Source organism: Chelon labrosus, assembly GCF_963514085.1.
Source record: "Chelon labrosus genome assembly, chromosome: 22".
Classification (NCBI taxonomy): Eukaryota; Metazoa; Chordata; class Actinopteri; order Mugiliformes; family Mugilidae; genus Chelon; species Chelon labrosus.
The window spans coordinates 13807118-13828181 of NC_140355.1; the positions used below are offsets into that span (position 1 = coordinate 13807118).

Consider the following 21064-nt stretch of genomic DNA (forward strand, 5'->3'; position numbering starts at 1 on the left):
TAGACTTTTTTAAGCATAGAAAGTAGTCTTGAGGGCACGATTCCTACCACAACGACCACAGTCAACACTGTACCAAGTGCGTAAGTGTGTAACCAAACACACTCTAATAAAACTGTGGATGTATCTAGTATATACACCGATCAGGCTTAACATTATGACCACTGACAGGAGAAGTAAACAACATTGAGTCTGCAATGTTCAGCTGGGAAACATTTGGATCTGGCATTCGTGTGGATGTTACTTAGACATGTACCACCCACCTAGATCAGACCAGACACCCCCACCCCATAGCAATGACACTCCTTAATGGCAGCAGCCATCCCCAGCAGGATGCAGCCTGACACAGGCACATACACAAAAACAGTTTAGGAACAATTAAAAAAAAAGAAAACAAACAAACATGAAAAACAGCACAAGGCGTTGACCTGGCCTCCAAATTCCCTAGATCGCAAATATCTGCCAGACACCACAGGACACCCTCGGAAGGCCCACTCTCTGATGAGTCACAACTGTTTTGGAGGCACAAGGGAGACGTACACAATATATCAGGAGGGTGGTCATAAAGTTATGCCTGATCGGTGTATGATCATGGTAGGCACAGGGTACGGTCTTAGAATCACCAATGAACCTAACCAGCATGTCTTTGGACAGTCAATGGGTACGGTGAGTACACTATGAACAAATGATGAACTATTTTCTTGTAATCATCTGGTCTTATGATGTAGGCCGCACCTACAGTTTGAAGGAATAATAGCTTGTCTGAAAGATGCCAAGTCAGAAGGTGAGAATATACGACATCAAACAAGTAAATATTACACCACAAATATACTTCAAAGAGAAGGCAATGAAATCTCCCGTGCATAGCTCCCAGAGAGGACTGTGCAGATGTGCATTTTCTTTCTCCCTTAATGAACCTGTTCCTTGACCTCAACACGCATATTTTACCATGGAAAAAGTTTTCTTCAGGACAAACAAAACAAGAACTAATAAGAAAAAGTTAGGAGCTCCTCCTTATGACCCTTGATGAATTCCGCAAAGTTGTTTTTTTTTTCCCCCCTCTTTTTATCCGATGTCCTTTTTACCGAGATTAACACCATCTGTTCTTAGCACATGCTGTGTTTGAATCCCTTTTATATTGTTTTGTTATGTTATACTGTCGTCAGTGTCTGTTTTATATATCTTTTTGTATATTTGAAAATCACTGCCTTATCCTACCACACCAAGAACTGGAGAGAGTAAGAGACAACCATTCTCCAATTCTGGAGTAAATTAAGAGGAGAAAAACTGAAAAGGAAGTATACACAATGTCATTAAAAGGTAGTAATATATAAATATACTGTATGTGGAAATACAAGGCGATAAGAGGAAATGATAAAAATAGGAAATGCAGCATCTTTAATAGGTAGCTGGTTGTTATTCTAGACACCTATTGCAAACATACACCCACTCCAGCTATTTCTAGATCATACGCTGTTGTTGGGAAAGCTTGAGTGTTTATTAACTACCTTGATGTTGGCTGGCATTGGTAGATGCCACGGTGTTCGCTTCCTGTGATAATCTTTACAACCGGTGTGTGAAACCGGATTCTCATACACTGTTTGAATCATCTATCATGCCTTGTGACCATCCTCTATAAGCTGTGGCCTTCTTTCCGGCCGACAGGCATCAAGGTAAATTATCAAGATTTCATTCAGTAAAGCAGTGCGACTATTTTTTCTAAACAGTGAGTACCGCTTGTAAGAAATTATTCCACACATACACGCAAACGCACGCACACACAGCCCTAATCCGCATCTACGCACATTATGCAGCAGGAGTTGATAAATAGCTGAACGAACACAGCATTGGGTTTCATCCTCCGCAGACTATGATAACAATCTACCACAGCGCCAACTGTTCCAAATCACGCTGTCCGAGTATGATTATACAAATGCTGCAAGGTGCTACATCTCTACGTTTACCACGCTTTTGAAGAGGAACACCTAGAAGACTTGATGCCCAGTGTGCACTCAGTTTAACATCTCACTCTGACCTCTGTTACAGTCTGAGGATCAAGTGGCCAAACCACAGTCCTGAACAGCTGCTCTGATCTTTCATGGAAGTCAACAAGTGGGGATGGTGAGTAGGCTTCTGTTACGAGAATCACACCGGAGAGAACGTCCAGATAATCCAGAAGTGCGGTATATTAAAATAACTGTATTCTTACACCCTAAAATTTGTACACGGTAGGACTATTTCTTCACATGTTGCTTCCAAGTCCAAGTTTGAGGTTAAAAAAAGATTTAGGAATGGGCACAACAGTGAGCGCTGTGGTATTCCTTTTCCAAATAAACATCTGATTCAAGTCACTTAGTGACCCCAACTGTAGAAATGCTTAAAGGGAGGAATAATCAAACTGTGTGGCAACGGTACAAACAATGGGCTGGTCACAATGGAGGAACTGTGATATGCTGTTTCTACAGTAGATAGCCCAGTGGCTGACCGATTTTCAGATCCTTCAGATGCAGAAGGACAGGTATATGGTGAGGTTTGGGTGTTTATTCCCACTTCCTGTCAGATCCTAGAACATTTTAAACATCTTTGGAGTTCTTTCAGTTCTTCTTTTATTGTCTTTTCTATCATTTTGAATCTTCAGAAAGATCTTTCTTCCTCCCTGTAAGGCATATGACTTGCTTAATAATGTAGGACAACCTTTTCAGATCACCTGAGATGAAAGCAGGAATCACAAAATTAAGACAGGACTTTGTGGCTCTGGACTATCTCAGCACGTCTTTATGGTCGTTGTTCCAGTTCTGTATTTTAATGCGTGGCAGGTGCTTTTATCAGCACCTGGCAGCTTTGGACAGGAAATCTCTTATTTTTCATTTTATGAGGATTGATTGCTGTGACAAAACCACATTGAGCAGACAACATGACATCGGATGATAACACTCTTCACTGTCTAGTTTAGCGAAACCACCTCTTTTGGGGTCCCGCTTTGAAGTCTGGAGACATGCAAGTTCACCACTGACATCACAGCATTCCTCCGGTCTCTGCGGTAATGTTTTGGAACGAAGGCCTGCACCCTGAATGCACCAAGTATCACAGAGCGCACATAACCTGGCAACCATTTAAATGCAGTCTTGTAATTCTGGCACCGACCCCTCTGGTCAGAGGATGAACATGCAATCACTCTCTGTGTTAGTCCACAGAAAGAGACCTACTTGACTCCCAACGCAGGATCAATCAACTCATGTCAAGGTTCAAGAACAAGATGTGTCATCCTCAATAGCTTCTCTTCGGGCTGAGCTATAGCTCAAGGTCGTGTACGCGATTGATCGTGATTGATCTGCCTGCATATTCTGGCCATGAGTAATGGTGGCAGTACAACAGGAGATAGGCCTCATTTGTGTGGGAGAGGGAGCAGCAATAAAAGCATCGGGAGGTCAACTCCTTTTTAGGCTTGTGGCTGAATTCGAGTCAGCAGCACAGGTTGCTGATTAGGGCAGAGGGCACCAACTAAATTCTTCAGCCATTCAGACAGGACAGGCTCCAGTGGTCAGGAAACAGACATGACTATTGTAAGCTGCTATGGACGCAGGGTAAATATTTAGCTTGGAGAAGGAGGGGTAATAAATTTTGAAAGCTTTAACCCAATCGCAAGAAGCATGCTGCTATGAACGGCCAAGGGGTGGGATGATGGGCGACTGGAGACGAGGTGGCAGTCTATACAATCTGGGTTTGTGGAGGCACAATTACAAAAGGAAAGCGTTAACATTGAAAACAAATCCTGCAAACTATGTGGCACACGTGTGTCTAATGATTATGAAGTTGACTGTTGGAGTAATTATCACGTAGCCTACTTCCCATTTGAGTAATCTGGATAAGCCCCCGTGTCCAATCAAGCTGTTCCAACTCACTAACTACACTTTAACTGCTACTATCTCTATTCTCACATGAAATAACCGAAGCACTCAACCTTGTCTACATAAAGAGGTCGGACAGATGAAAGGATATGAAGTGGAACAAAAAGAAAGTAGAGTAGAAATGTGCTGGAAACATACCTTGTAATTCTCGAGTTAGTTAATGAAGACTCTGATAGACTCTGATCCATGATTGTTAAAAACTTAATTTTCCAGATGCAGGTTTTCATAGAAAATACTGTATTTAGCGATGTCTGTGTGCAGCCCTAGAGCAGTTTTAAGTTCCATGTTAAAATGTGGGTTTAGGACTCTTAGGTGAGTAACCACAAAGTGTTTCTCTCAAGGTGGAAAGAGCAACTCGTGAAACTAGCGTTTCCAAATGAGCTTGCCATAATGTAACACAATATCAAACTGGAATGATGCCTGACAATTGCTCTCTTTGAAAATACTGAATTAGGAGTGCTGTGGGTCTATTAAACCTCCTCTTCAACAAAATGCAACCCCCTTTACGTCTTTCCATCAGTTTCGTGAGTCTTGTATGTGACTCAGAAAGAGAGCAATAAACTGTCAGATCTGCTTTGTGGCTGATATTTTTTCTCTCTCCCTGAAATGGACTACACATGTGTCATTGTTATAGAAATCACAAAGAAAAAATAAAGCGCTGAACAGACAGTCAAGCACTGGGTAGACAGTGAGTTACCCAGAAGACATGCTCAATAAAAGATTGAGGAGATGCATTCTCCAGCCCTGAGTGGAAGTCATTTTTTATCCGTGCTGATGATTTGTCAAATAACTCAACTGAAAACAGCCGAATAAGTCAGTGCAATGCTTCCTGGAAGCCAAGATCAACTTATTACCTCAACGATGTGAATCTTGAAGAAAGGAATGTACACTTTGATCACTTAATTGTCTAATTAACTAATAGTGGAAAATGTACTGGGGGAAATTGTGATTGGGCCTCCCAGCAAACTTTTACATGACTCAACTCAATCTCAGTTAATTCGGTTACATAAGCGGTTATTTTGAGCCATGGCTGTGGCTGGCTCTAGGAACAGTTGGTCTATTATTTTGGCCTAGAATGAAGTACATCAGTGACCATTATGCGGATTAGCACAAAATTTGAGAATGTCTCAAAATAACTTTGACTTTTGAGTAATATGTAATATATTTTTAGTACTTAGATGTTCCTTATATTTTGTTGTCCTCCAGTGTCAGTTTGGACAAATGCATTTTAAAGCTAGGTATTTTGCATTCTTCAGTGGTGGCAATTTGTTGACATCTGACCTCTCTGGACTTTGACCGTCTGACCCGAGTCTCATGACTCTGTAGCCGAAGCCATAACCAAACAGACAGCCTATGTTTACAACCCACCGCACACTGCAGTGGTTGGTATGTGTGCATTCTGAAACTCACGCTAAGGTTTCTGTCCCAGATCTGGATGGTACCATCTTGGCAGCCTGCTGCAATGAGCTTTCCATCACGACTGTAGGTGCAGCATGTGGGGGTGACCTTCTTCCCTTGGGAGGAGCGGGGTTTGAACACAGACTTGTGCTTCTTCTCAGAGTTCACGTCCCATGTGCGCACGGTGCTGCGGGAAGACAGAACATTTAATTTATCCTCATCCAACTGTCCAGTTCAAAACATATTTGATCACCCAGAAGCATAATAAATCACAATTATAGAGATACAGTGCCCCCTGGTCATTGTCATGAACGTGAGGTCAGGCGGCTCTGTGTTGCAGGGTGAGGGGTTTTGCAAACAGCAGAACTGTAGATCAGTCTGACAGGTATGTCTGAAGCTTCCATGAAAACCTGATTCTCTTTCCTACATCTGCTGAACACATTACACAAGCTGGAGCACCAAGAAGGGGGGTTAAATGCAGACTTTTCAAAGTGTAAAATGAGAGATTTTCGTCCAATATGTCATAAAATGCGAGTCCAGCATGAACCCTCCTTATGGGTACAGGTTTCACTTAACTCACATAAGACATATTTAGGAGTCTTCAGTCACAGGACGAAAAAGAAAAAACCTGTGTAATCACTCAGGTTAAATTAATAGTTAAAATAAGGGTTGAATTAATTAACTCAAAACCCGCCAAGCTAGCAAAGTGTTTCTGCACACTCTGAATCTGATTAAAACAAGGTGGGACATTTCACCTTTGACCCCTCTGGCATGATTTTCTGTCAAGAGGATGTCAAGGGATGTCGTGCACAGCTTTTTTCCGACCTTTCCCGAGTCTGAACCTAAACAGCTTGTTCGGATCTGTGGCTACACGTTATAGCTTTTGTTCAACGTGCTCTTCATCCTTTCGGAGTTGTTTGCCAAATCTGCAGAAAATCTAAACAGTGTAGTGAAGTAAAACAGAGGAAAAGATACAGAAACTGATACAGAAAGAAAAACGATGGCCCGACACAGATGCCCCCGCCACCCGCACACACACACACATACTTATTTATTGGAAGACACTACAACAACATGTTTAGCCAAACTCTCACATAAACACGCCAACACTCATGGCAGACAGAGCACCTCCGAACGCGTCTGTGACCCAGTGCTTGCTTTGGTGAGCATCTTGACCTTGGGGTCACAGGGTCACCAGAGGAGTGTAAACACACAGGCAGGTCTGCTGCTGCTACTAACAGCCAGGAAAGGATTCCTCCATGGCCGGCTACAAAGTCACTGACACACACACACACACACACACACACTCTCAACTGTGTTTGGATAAGTCCAACAATGTGATACAAATGCCAGCTGAAGACATATGGTTTGAGTGAGAACTGGGAAGGGTCAAATAAAACTCAGTTTGATGCATAGTTGTGCCTAAAATCTACATAACCCAAAGCTGCTAATAAACCAAAGTGCAATAGCCACAAATAGAAAAGCCTGTTACCTGATACTAAAGTCTTTCACGTTGTACAGTAAGTGTTTGCATGAGCAAATACTCACGTGCAAGTGTGAGGGTAACAGAGAAAGAGCGATTGCCCTGGACTCAGTGACAAATAGGTCCACCTGCTGCCTCACGCAGACATCTCTATTTTGTTTACAGAAGACCGCAGGCGTCTGTCAAGCCAATAAAGACAACATAACCTTTTGCGTAGCACACAAAACCTGGAATGCTATTTATCGTAAGGGCTCTTTCCAAAACATGGCGCTGCTGGCTGTCACGGTGATAGAGCAGAGGTTGGAGCCCACCAGTGTTGAATCGACCACAAGCGCTGGGCCAAGACTGCACACCCTCACCTGTCAGGGGTAAGACACTCGGAGCAGAGACAGAGAGAAACTGCCGGATTCAATGTGTAGTGCTCTGAAATAGTTTGTTTAAGTGTAATAACTCGCTATCCCCCATTAGAGTAACAAAAGAAGTTATACAGTAATAAAAATTGGACTTCAGCTTCATTGCACTCTTAAACTTTACAACCGGTAAGTGAGAGGAGGTGGCTGTTTTTGGAAAGCAAAAGCAATGATGTCAAAATATCCACGTTCATAATAATAAAAAAGGAATGAGTGGTAAAGCTTTGCAGTTTCCTATTTCTCAAAACCCTGTTTTCCCTTCAATCAGCAGCCCCTTTTTCCTGAACAAACGCTTCAGAGACAGAGGGGTGAATGTAATAAAATGAGACCCATACAACCTCAGTCATGCATGTGCACTTTACGAGGTAGCCCAGTCGTTCACACATCAACTGAGGAGTGACAACTCCCCAGGCCCCAGATTTTATCTGCCCATCAGGTTGCAGGTCTGGTGGGGGTGAAGGTTGCTAGGATCGCTTATCCAGATGACGAGATAAGGAAAAGAGACGGGAAGGAAGGCGTACGTCATGTATAAGGTTGTTTAGTGGTCGAATTCCAGTGATAGCTGTTTCCTGATGGCTGGTTGACTGACTAACTGGGGGCTCTGTTATGAAAAAGGAGGATTAGGACGGAAGATGCTCCGTCTTCCATCACAGCTGAAGACGATAAAGTTGGGGAAATAACAGAGGGATTTGGGGGGAGGCGCACACACAATAGCGCTCAAGCAAGAAAGCCGGCGAAGAAGCACCGTGGTCTGAGTGCAGATGGACTGTGGGTACAGTGAGAGATCACTGACACTGATCACTGACAGATCCAGGGAGATCAACCTAACAGCCATTCAGCAGGGCAGGTGAGACCACACACTGAAGGTAAAACAAATCCCTGAAAAAGCTCGTCTTCTTTGAGGTAGAAACAAGGCAGCTTTACAGATTTAATCAAGAAATGGTGTGATAAGATGCTGTCATACCTGTGAAGATGTGGCCAGGTATTCAGTTGAATAAGAAAATAAACAAACACCATATTTACAGTTCACACTCCAAGGAGCTAGAAGTTACTGTCAGTCAGAAATTCAGCCATGACTGTAAGTTGAACAAGAAGGATGATGCCGTCCTTAAAGGTATGGTATGCACATTGTTGGGCAGGATATGGAACACTTGAAGTGTAAGGTGGGAAACAGTTGGAGATGTGCTGGACTGTGGATGAACCTGGCGCGTCCAACTGTGTGAATCGCCCCAACATGCTCACGCACACTTTGTGGTGTCTATCTATCCTCGCTCTTCGTCCACGTTCTGTCACGCAGATCGCAAAGTAATGCCCTTTTTCTCAAATCACTATCACTATCAGCAAGCATACGGCCAAGATCACTTAAAACAAAAAAAACAACGACCTACTTACTTGGCAAGATCAGTATGCTAGAAATGATCAAGTAGGACACACAGGAAACAAATGTGGAGAGAGAGGCGAGACAGAAATACTGAGTCACACAAAAAAAAGAAAAAGCACAGATGCTGAGTACTCCCATTGCAGAAAATGTCATCGATAACCACAATTTATCCATGCAGAAAACCACAAATCTGCTTGTGTGACTGATTTCGGGGTTGCTCTCCAATGACAATTCCTCAATGCAACACGTATAAAACTATGTGTTTGGTTTAAGCACAAGACAAATAATTTGTTCCTCCGCAGTAAACAAGAGTTGCCATGTTATCCTCCGGGTCTCCGAGCATACGGCTACACATCCAAGTCCAGCTGCAGCCCTGACACCCGGCCAGCTCGAAGGGAATCCCTGGCATTCGAGCCTCCTGGAAACATTCCTCCGATTGTGTGTATTTGTGTGTGTACACATGCTCAAGTGTGCCTCAAGACTCAACAGAAGTAACATGTGGGCCCAATTAGAAAGTCGCCGTTTGTCCTATCCTCTTCTCCACTGGCTGAAATTTCAGTCACACACACAAAAAAAGAACCTAACATGAATTTCTCATCATTCTCCTGGGCACCATAAAACTGCAAGTAAAACCAAGAATCAGCAGCATCTTGTCCTCAAAGCCTCTAACGCAGACCCTTCCACAATGTTAGCCGTTGGTTGTTGAGTATTTTAAGCAGTGCAGCTTGTTAACTTTTGACAGAAAATAGCAGGATAAGATTTTGCTAATTAGAAAATACTGCAGCTCTCAAAATAAATAACACCACTGACGTAAAAGCAGTCTAGTAGTAGTTTACTTTCCAAGTTCAGCCCTGCCAAAGAAATACTTCCACCGGGAGTAGACCCACACATATTGCACATATACTGCTTTCTTTCTGAGAAATAAATCTGTGGATTCGAGCAGTTGTTCCGTCTTTCAGCGAAGATTTAGTTAAAGCACATCGGCGCTTAATAGGCATTGGGTTCCCTTGGACGAAACGTGAATATTGTTGGAAAACATTGTGCCATTTTGGAATTGTGCGCCGTCCCACTGAATGACAGAAGAATGTGAAATGTTGACACATTCACACCAGCAGAAATACTTTTCACAGACCGAGTTGAGTCGCACGGTTGTACCGACGCGCCATTCAATCCTCAGTTTGCAAGAACAATCGCTACCACCCTGCTGCAGCGCTTCCTTCTCATCCACTTCCTGGCAGCCCTTATGAATGAGATTTCGCACAACTGTGTGTGGGAGGGGGGGGATCTTTAATTAAGGAGCTGGGCGGTCCAGTGATCATTCTTAATAACCTATTCAAATCAACACAACAAAGAACCTCTAACTAGACAGAAAGACCTGGAAAAGCCTACATGTTGGTCTAACACTGAAGCTGACATGACCAGTAGCAGACGCCCGCTGGTCTATTGACTAAAACCTGCAGAGTCCATGCTTACTGAAAGGATGGCACTGAAGAGGATGTAGCAGCATACATCATGAGGTGGTGAGGCGGAGAAAGGAAGAAAAATTCTTTGATGGCCCGTCCAAAATAACTGGAGCATTAATAATCTGTGTGGGCTGAATAGGCCGGTTGTCCATATGGTTTCAGTGCATTATGTACAGCATTATCACAGCCCTGTCTCACGCCTCTATGGCAGCTGCAGAATGCATTAATGCAGATACACGTCTTACAATGGCAGCTTTTTGTTGGTGGATTTTTTTTTTTTTACTGAAGACAGTTTAATGTTACCACTTTCTGAGGTGTGATTTGGTTTTACCACTTCCTGGGATTTTAGCGGTTACAAAAGCCAAATAATGCAAATTAGGGCAAATGGAAGTTAACCACGGACTGACAATCAACCAAGCAAACCCTCCTGAACATATACCACACATCATCAACGCTCTTTCTCCCAAGATTTCTATCAAATGAACTGAAATCATCATTGTAAAACCATAAAATATGTTTTTTTCAGTCACTTCAGAGCAGCCAATCAGTTACAAGTCATATTAATGTATTCAATTTGATCCAGAATTTTCTCAAACCTGGCCTTTCCAGTTTCAAAGAAGATGTACAACTCCAAAATGATCACTTAAAAGCAAGTTTTGTTTAGGTTAGCATACAGCCAGAGGAGCTCTGCAGCTGTAGAAGATGTGAAATGTATCTGTAAGCAATTTAGCACACGTTCTCACATATTATACTTGAATTTAGATTGCATAATTGGAAAAGAACTGGTTACCAGAGTGCAGAAATAAGTATTGAAGTAATGGCATCTGTTAGTTTTGCACCTGTTTGGACCCGAGCAGTTCCATCTTTTTTTACACTGGAGCTACGGGAATGGATTTTTGACTGAAGCTGTGACAGGGTCGAGGCTTCGTGGGTTCACAGAGAAGGTGAAATACAGCACTTTATCACCCAGTTACCCCTGTGTGGCACAACGCATCGCCAGCATGATGAAATACAAGTTCAATCTGGTAAAATTTAACAAGTGTTAAATGCCTCTTGCACCTGTAAATCAGTGTAGGTAGTCCCTGCCTCCCTTTCCTCACTTTGTCACCGACTCTTTCCATCTCTGCGACTCCGCTTTGCTGTGCTGCTGTGAACCTTCCTCACATGCAGCTGCTCTGCCTGTGAATGGCTCCCTGTGCGCTCCTCTCCGCTGTTCTCCTGTGAGCTGGCCAGGGGCAACACCCAGTGCTAACGTGCCAGGGGAGGATTTCCAGAGCCTCAATAAGAGCTAAATAAACCAACCTCCACATCTGGGAGAGCAGTAACACTGGTAAACACTGGGTTGCGGCCTGGCCACAAAGCCAGGCCCTTGTTTCCACTTAATGATGATAGCCCTGGGTTTCTGCACTGCTGCCTGCCACACTCACTTAGACTCATCACTGTGCTGTGCCTCAGTCACACATGTTCAATCACAAATATTCCTGAACACCTATAGGGCAAAGAGTTGTAACTTTTGCAGCCAAATGGGTGTAGTTGTGTTTTTAAGAACACAAAGGAGTGCTAAAAATCAAATGTAACACACATGTGCACATGACATCTTATCATTTCCTGTGGTTGATGTGGTCCACATCACTGCATCCAAATACAGGACTGCATTTGGATAACATCCAATATAAATGTGCCATGTGTCAATGCGCAACTACAAGACTGGGCCACACATGTAAGAGGCATAGTCTGGACTAGAGGACTCCCTGCTGGTGACAGAAGAGACGAGAGCAAAGGGAAGCCTGTTCAATTAAAGCACTGATGTGGGCATACATAACTAGGTTTTCCTGTAAGAACAACTCTGAATGAAATGCTATATATTTAATCACAATATTCGAGACGTGGGTCTCTGAATGTTATTCTTAAATATGTAACATCTGAAGGTAAATATATCTGATGAGATAAATGGATTTGGAACGTCACTGTACTGGAAGTCAATTACAAATATTTTTTATGTCCCAGAATTCATAAAATAATGCTATAAAATGATCTATATTCATCTTTTTGTAAAAATAAATCCCAGTAGCTAAATTACAAATAACTAGATACACCACAGACATTAATTACGTAAGGTTTGAACCACATAGCATCGTTATGAGACACAGCAATGCTACTGTATTTCAGATATCACTGCATACTCTTCAGTTTCTTATGGAGCTTCAACATGTTTATTACTGTTGCCAAACCATTATTGTTTAAGTTAACATACTATATTGCAGCACGAGAAAGTCCAAGGGGAAGTGACAGCTTCTCTATGTAACTCTCAACTTACAATACTTATTGAACACTTACCCATCATTGGAGCAGGTCATGAACTCTTCTTTAGTCTTGGGATGCCAGCAGCCACAATTCAACATAGCTGTGTGGCCCTGAAAAGAGCATACAATAAAAGTTATTAAACCTTTATTGAAAACTAAACTGCTGCTGACCAGAAACTGTCACTCTAATAGCCGGTTTAGGCTTCTGCGTCAATTTGACTCTTTAGCTACGGCGTAGCCTGACGTGCACCTCCCCAGAAATGTAAGTACGCGCCACGGCGACACAGACTGCAAGAGCTGTGACTGGTCCACTTGGTCGCAGCGCATTTCAGCTTTAGTATTTCCAGCTGCTTCTCTATCTCGGAAATCTTCGAATTGATTGTTTTGGATTAATGAACATGGAACACATCGAGGAAAGGTTAACAGGGGAGGCTCGGAGAAATTTTGGTTAACGTTTCAGTCGCCATTGTTGAAAGTGCAGCATGAAGTGGAAACAAAAATTAACCAGACTGGCAAAAAACGACACAGCGCCAACTAGCGTTTGGGTGGTGTTTTTACAGAGCGAGTCAGACTGACAAGCGCACAAGTATAAATGGCTCGCACCAACGTAGGCTACGTGCGTAGGTTGCGGCGTCTAGTCCCACAGTACCTTAAATGAGGCTTAAGGCGCTGCACACGGCCATGAGTCATTGTTGTTTAATGCAGATTTAGATTGCAACACTGAGGGCTGCCTTTTGCTGATCTGATATTTAGTGACAAGTCGTAGAAATTGTAGGCCAGCTGGTGGAAACTGAAAAACGTAAAAGTCGCAACATGGAAATCTTGCACACAAATAATGAGCAAAGTCATACTTCAAGAACGGCATTATATTTTTGTGATGATGCATTTTTGGTGCTGTGTAGTGTGAACTGTATGGCGAATGTGAGGCCCTCACCCACAGCATGCACCTATTATTTTCGTCTCATTTGCACACACCGTGGACAGCTCTCCCTTGAGAAAATAACTCAACTCACCACTAATTTTATCATATTGTTAAAACTACCTTTTGGCCTTTCTCAACATGGGCCTTGCTTTACAACTGAGCCAGTGAACTCTGAGGATGCGCTGCAGCCTGCGGCACAGCTTCAAACACTGAGCTTGTCGCAGAGTAACTTTGAGCTATTTCCTCTGCTGGAGTAGTCCTGCGGAGAATTACTCATAACAAATGGCTTCAAAGTGGGATAACCCAGAGAGAGGCCTCCCTGACTGCCAGGTCAGAGAGGAACACTTCAATGTGCTGCAAAGAGGCTGCAGACGTGACATACCGCTATTTGACAGGACGCTCAAGAAAGCAGAGCTTCGCATGAGCAAAAGTTGACCAAATGACATCGGCATGTGTGGATCAGGAAAGAGGGCCGGCCTGTTCACTGTCAAATACCGTGACCACCCCACTTTAATAGCTGATTAAGTGAAACTGCCCACACCTTGCTGTTTTATGACCAGAAAAGAAGTACCAATTGCTAAGTTGTTAAATTTTATGGTGAAATACGCACTCTCCACATGATGAGGTTAAAGCTCAAAGGGGATGCTTCCCTGCTCGCTGCAATAACATCAAAAATAATCACCCATCCATCGCAAGAGCTTCGCAATTAGGGTGAAAGAGCCGCTACCTTCCTGAACAAATGTGATTCCTCTTCCTCAACAGTTTAGGAAAACAGGCGGATACCCGTACAAACAGTAAACATACTTTAGAGCATGGTAATGACAAACAGAGCCAAAACAAGAAGCCTTCCTGACAACAAAACAGAATAACCAGGGACAATCCTGGAGCACCCCGTTTGTTAGTATTGCAATTGCTTTTAGTAAATGCTAAACAGGTCTGTGTTTGTTAAGATTTAGGTTTAGGAAGACAGAGAGGATTAGTTGGTTTATCAATTAGTCGATGAACTTGATACACGATACCGACTATTTGACTGATGAATATTTATTAAGCTTGTAAAGCTTCTCTGGCGCAAGTAGTTGGTAATTTTTTGAACATTCGAAGATCAAGACGACGAAAGCTGTAGTTGTAAGGTCTGTAGTTGCAAAGGATCATTTTAAGTAAGGGTGGAAACACCTGCAATATGCGGAAACGAGTGCTTAAATTTCATTAATGCCACATATGTGACCTTCTAAGCAGCACCTGTTACTGAAAGTAAATACCCCACATTAGTGTATAATATTAGCTCTATTCTAAGCAGGCAAGTTTAGCAGATTTGTTTTCTTCAACTACCACAACCTGGCTGAAAACATTTTATCCACTTTAGATGATGACGGGGAGATTGTTGCTACAGCTAGCTACGTAATCCTCAAATGCTTAACTGGTTACTTTAAATTTAAAGGTCACATCAGAGAGAAGCAACAATGACCAAAACAAAAAATAACTGGTCACATAAAACATATCCTGTTATACGACAGTTTATGTATATACTGCAGGACTGTGTGTGGCAAATCTCCGGGGCGCACGGTGGGATGAGTTAGGAGGGAAGTAATCGTCTGTCAACAGAGGCAGAGAACAGGCAAGGACTTAATTATCACATGAAACACAGCTAATCGACTGGGACACAGTCAGCGTGCCAAAACACATTTTCACAGAACCCAGCTCTCCCATCAGCTCCAGATGGGACCGAGCCGGACAAGTATGTGGGACATCCAGGAAAACACTACTTGTAATCAATGGGCCTTCACTTCAAGTGATTCATATGGGTGGTATAAACCATGCCTAAATGCACTGCAGCTGGCACACATGGTTACTGACCATGGCTTTCCTAAACACAGAAACCCCTAAACATGGACACTTGATTAGGATGCTTCTTTGTAGATTCAGGTATATGGAACAAATGAATTGCAACAGCCCTGAAAGCATGCAGTGCTCCTCTTCCCCCGAGACTGCCTCCGGCTGGTCACATGGCACAGGCCATTATCCCGACATACAAAAACAGATCGGCTACACCTTGCTACCATTATACATTGGCAGGGTGTACCCACTGAGAAGAAGAGCAGATTGTACAGTCTGTTTTTAGAAACAGTATCTCAGATTGACTCCAGCTCATTATAAGTTGGGTTTTGTTTTTATAGTTTTGGCTTAGACGGGCTGGAGCTCAGATGGTAGAGCCCCTCTAAGTGTCGCTGGGCAAGACAGTGAACCTGAAGTTGCTCTCCGTGGTAGACTACTCACTAACATTAGTCATCGTTTTACTTATACTCATAAAAATTCATGTTTATACCCGGGACCTCCACAACGTCACTAAAAAATCCAGACTAAACACATGACATTAAACGATACAGTGTACACAATGATCTGTGAATGACTGGACAGTTTAACTGCAGAGGAAGAATTTTCCCATGAGCAATCAAGAAAGGAACAATGAATTATTATTAATTGAAGTATTAAATAACTTAACTTAAAAATATATATTTTTTTTAATTATTAATTGAACCTGACATGACAGAATTGCTGAAGTTTTGTGCTCAGACAGATTTCCTCTCCAACTCACTTGCCTTTGTCCTCCATTTAACAGGGTCTGGTATCTAGCAAAAGCTGTTGGCTTCTCTACAACCTGTCTTCGCATGTTTATTACTCTGCTGGACCGCGTCACGGCATTGCCAGATGTGATGACCAAATGTTATCGCAAACCAGAAGAAATTATGGATAAAAATTCCCACAAAAGCGACCAAAACTTTTCATAAACTAAAACGGCGTCACGTGTGAACACCACTTTGGCATACCTTGGTGTTAGCCATATCCACAATGTACTGGTCTCCCTTGATGCACTCCATGACATTGAAGCCATCACGGTCCAACACCTTGGCCTGCGAGTTGCCGGAAACTACCAGGATGACATCACCTGTGACGCTGTACTGCAGTGACTTGATCTGATGGCTGAGGACACACAACAAACAACACAAAGAAGATACTTTTTTTTAGTTTGCACATTTGTGTTGCTCCTATGTTTCTCGTAGCCTGTGTGCAAGCCATCCACAAGATGGTTGTTACATAAGACGCTTTTAATTCTTCAGATGGTTCAACACAAACAGTATAGACCCATGTAGCTATAGGAACAAAACAGTGCAACATATGATGAACACCAGGTGAATAACGGCAAGCAACAAACAAACACACCAAAACAGTGAGCACGATTACATCTTAAGCCGTGAAATTGGAAAAATGATGTTCGAACCTTACTGTATACACAAACCACATCTGTATGTTTCTACGTGTAATGAATACAGGCTTTGAAAACAAATTTCCCTTGGAACAGTAAAGGCTTATCTAGTGATCTAGTTAGAAATTAGAAATGCAGTGTGTATTCAGTACGATATAAATATTTTGATTTTTTGATTTCAGACTTAATAAATAAATACAGTAGTGCATTGCATGCAGGTCAATTAACTACAGAAATAATGGGAAGTATTAAGTAGGAAGCATGAAGTAGCATTAAAACAAAGAGACCACCATTGATGTTGTGTTTCATTTGGGAGCGGGGTGGTTGGCATCTTCCAAGACTCACTAAACAGCACCAAATTCTCAGATTCTTCATAGTTTTTGTTTAACTGAGCTCAAGAGTTACCTTTTTGAGTAACAGTTTACATCAACAGCACAGCTTCTGATTCGAAGCCTATCTTGTTGGCTAACCAAACAGGCTAATGGATCACATTGTAATCAAATTAAATGTAGCGGAAATTTTTGCTAACAAGGGGAAGCCTGCTCCAGCTCAGCCCACTGGTTCCGAAAACCGAATAAAAAAATCAGATCTTTGATGATAGCTTCAGTGAGACACAGAATAAACACACATGTGCGCACACACAAACACCCGCATATCTTAACCATCTGCTTCTGCAGGCCTCATTTTGCATGAAAAGAGAGGATGTCACAGAGTTAACGTGAGGCTCAATGGACCTCAAAAAATGCGTGTGCGTGTGTACACTTTGGCACACACAAATGCGGTCAGCGTACTGGAAGTTTGCATGTAACTAATTAGACACATGTTAAGCAACTGTACCGATGTGCCACGTACCACTCACAGGGCTGCAGGGTTCTGAAGGCCTGTAGGGCCTGATCCATCCCAGCGAAATCCCAGAAGCGCACGTCGTAATCGTATCCACCAGTCACCAGACGGGCTCCAGAGGGGTCTAAGCCAAGAGCTGACACCTGAAGAGACAGTTACCTTACTTTACAGTTCAGAGGAACTGGAGAAACCTGCTTCTGATGCTCTAAACATTTGAGAATATAGTCACCCTCCCCCCAAAAATAAACAGAAGCCAGATATTTTAAGTTTGTTCTTGACTCATGGTCCAGTTATTCAGAAATTCTTCTAAAACTACAATCAGCAGTGGATCTGGATAGCACAAGCAAAACTAAATTTAACCATTTTCTAAACACTAGAGCAAGTGAAACAGACTCACAGCTGTTGTTGTTGTAAAAGAAACAAAAAAAAGTTGGATAGTTGAATATTATTGGCTGAATGTCCAACAACTGATACCGACCGTGCAAAAGACCATGCTGCAAGTATAATTCACTGAGTGTTGACAGCAAAAGCCTTACTGTCTTGGTGCCGTGCTGCAGAGTGATCTCATGACTGTCTGGGATCTTTTTCACTGGATTCTGGCGCAGAAAGTCGAGATGAACACAAGGAGACAGTGAGAGAAAAGACCGAATTAGGTGTTGGTTTAGAAGTTCATTACATTTAATGATACAGCATTTTCAGTTTAACAGGTAGTGTGAGGGGAGGATATGCGCCATTTGGTTCTGAAAAAATTACATAGAGTTAATCCTCTTCCTATAAAAAAAAAAGGAAGCATACTTTTAGTAATCCTAATAATTTAAGAGGCTGATGTGTTTTAGTAGAATACACGAAACAGGCAACACCTCAATTGTATACTGTCCCATGTCCTGTATAACAACATTAGCCAGTGATTATATTTTCTTGTGCTGCCATCTTGTGGTGAAATTTTAAAACAATCTTTTGGTTTGGTAACCACAGTTTAACTAGAGAATAATAGCGTAACTAAACAGTTTAGTGGGAAAATTGTCTTATCCTGAGTGGGGCCTAACCTTGAGTATTTTATACATGTATAAATGTCTATGCTTACTGGGCCACTTGAACGAACAGAGCTATGATTTTAGTTAACGCATGCTTCTCCCTTTCAAACATTTGAGACACAATGAGTAAAAACAGAAGGGAACCAAAAAGCAATATTTTGTAAGTGACAGGTAATGCCTTTTGTTAAGTGGTAAATTTAAGACATACGTCATCATCATCGTCTTGTGCGTCTCCTTCGTCGTCATCATCATCATCATCATCATCATCATCATCATCATCACTGTGAGCTGTGCTGCCCGTGTAGCCTGGTGGAAGAGGTGGTCCAACAAGCTCATCATCATCCTCGCCGGCACCTTGAGCGGGGACCGGGGGCCCAATAAGCTCTGAGTCGGAGTCAGAGTCTGACCCACTGTCACTGCTGCTGCGATAAAAATATTGGTTATAAGACCTAAAACATATCTTGAACAGATAAAACACATGTGCTGACTTGCAGCTATTCTAGTCAGTCAACCACAAAACTCAAAGCTGCTACCTGGAAGAAGCTGCTGCAGTTTTGGCTCTTTGACTGTGGACTGATTTGGAGCTCTCTCCTTCCTCTTCCATCTCCTTGTGCCGCTCCTCTATGGATGTAACGAGTCAGTTAGACTCATGATCACTGAACAGCTTATCATATCATGAGTGATGACAAACTTACCTAATGCACGCTGACTCCTCTCAATGGCTGTTCGGCGGGTCTGTTCAAAAATGGCATCAAAGTCAAAGGTGCGGGCTTTCTTACCTGAAAGGTAGAGGGAAAAAAACATACTTGATCTGTGACTGTCACACCTCAAACTCTCAGGTTATAACATAAGAAAGAAAAAAAATAAAAAGAAGTGTGTTAAGAATTAGTGTACGTACCAAACCCTGAGAAACCCATGACGGAGCCAATGTCTCCACCGTCGCTCATATTGTCTGTAGATAAAAGAGGCGAGTGTAGTGTTTTAATCTCTCATAAAAAACCGTAATGACACCTTCCTCTTCAAAACAATGCCGAAAACGTTTTTTTTTTATTATGTTTTTTTTTTTTCCTGTAAGACAGATAGCGCCAACAAAAGATATGCTTTGAGAGATGCAATTATTTTTCCCTTATTTTAATTGAATGGTAACAGTATTCTACATAATGCAAAAATATTGAGTATGGAGTCGTGAAAGCCGAAAAACTAATGGTCCCACTGAACTAATATTGATGCACTGATGCACACTGACATAACAATCTGGATTAAGACAAATACTCTATGTACACGGTAAAATGTACAAACAGTAGCTTACCTAACTCAATTTTACAGCTTTTGTATAGAAACATATCGGTATAACTTATCAATCAATGAGACTTTATTTGTATAGCACTTTTCATCCAAACAAAACGCAGCATAAAACTGCTTTATACATTAATCCCACCTGCACCCCTACCCCAACACGGACACACAGCCACACACACACAACTTAATAATCCGCAAAGCACTACAAATAGGAACAGCATTCATTAAAACAAGAACTTATTGAATAATAATTAGGACTTCAGTTTTGTCCTGGCTGAGCTGTAGAAAGTTTGATGCCATCCATGACTTGATATCTAAGATACAATTAAAAGAGCATCAATTGGCCCAGAGTCATGAGGAGACACGGCAATATAAAGCTGTGTATCATCAGCATAACTACGGAAATTTATGCCATGCCTCCTGATAACGTTATCAAGTTATAGCATGTAAAGATTAAAAAGTGTTGGACCTAAAATAGAACCCTGAGGGACACCACGATCCATTTTATAGCTTCTTGATGAACATTCCTCCAAGGTTACATAAAATTCTCTGTCACTCAGATAAGATTGAAGGCAATTAAAAACAGTACCAGATATGCCAATCAGATTGTGAAGTCTATCTAAAAGAATTGAGTGGTCTACTGTATCAAAGACAGCCGTAAGATCAAGACAATCCAATACAGATAGTTTTCCCATATACATATATATTGGACCTGAGGTCATTTAAAACTTTGACCAAAGCCGTCTCAGTGCTGTGGTTTGTCCGAAATCCCGATTGATACCGTGGTATGTTATGTCTCACATCAAAGTTAAAACTTGTACTGTAGCTACCTAACATACTCAGCAATTCTGTATTATTTCAAGTTGAATTACACTATTAGTCTCATTTAGCACTGGTAAAATCACGGTGTCATTGTTCTGGTTTGGCTCACTTGTTTTTTATAATAATTAGAGGATTTAGGTGCGACTTAAGTTGTTATAATCTACAACAAATTTGCTATTGAAAGTCTGACAGCATCTAAATATAAGGAAAGCTAACAGTTAGGCTAACGAGTAAGCTAGCCAAACCAGCAACGACGTATGTTTCTTTTTTCATGTAACGTTACTACATAAATGTAGCTAACATTAGCGGACAGATGTCAAATACACTCAGAATCAAGAGCATTCAAGTAACACGAGTAAATTTAATGTAATATGGACATTAAACATCAAAACTTTCTTACCCTCATCCACTTTTTTGGGATCCATGTTTTCAAATACGAACGTTCCCTTTGACCGCCGGAAGTTCTTCTTCGCTCTTTATTATGCTTGGGTTTTGTCGCAGCGCCGCAGCTGGCCTGAAGGGCTCATTGCAGTTTTAGA

The 21064-nt window shown here is 42.0% G+C and overlaps 1 protein-coding gene across 2 annotated transcripts in view; it reads right to left on the reverse strand.

The window, feature by feature from the left end:
* The window catches only part of wdr70 (WD repeat domain 70), a 38515-nt gene extending 17526 nt beyond the window's left edge, over positions 1-20989 (reverse strand). Inside the window, exons 1-10 of one of the 2 annotated variants that reach the window (XM_084572197.1) lie at positions 20926-20989; positions 19303-19356; positions 19100-19183; positions 18938-19025; positions 18613-18826; positions 17907-17966; positions 17380-17513; positions 16091-16244; positions 12378-12454; positions 5316-5490 (exon numbers count right to left, since the gene is read on the reverse strand). In XM_084572197.1, the coding sequence (XP_084428323.1) occupies positions 5316-5490; positions 12378-12454; positions 16091-16244; positions 17380-17513; positions 17907-17966; positions 18613-18826; positions 18938-19025; positions 19100-19183; positions 19303-19356; positions 20926-20950 (1065 nt within the window). In that variant the 5' untranslated portion in view covers positions 20951-20989. The remainder of the gene's footprint in view (positions 1-5315; positions 5491-12377; positions 12455-16090; positions 16245-17379; positions 17514-17906; positions 17967-18612; positions 18827-18937; positions 19026-19099; positions 19184-19302; positions 19357-20925) is intronic. The other variant, XM_084572196.1, reaches the window with a different exon arrangement.
* Between the last annotated feature and the right edge of the window lie 75 nt (positions 20990-21064).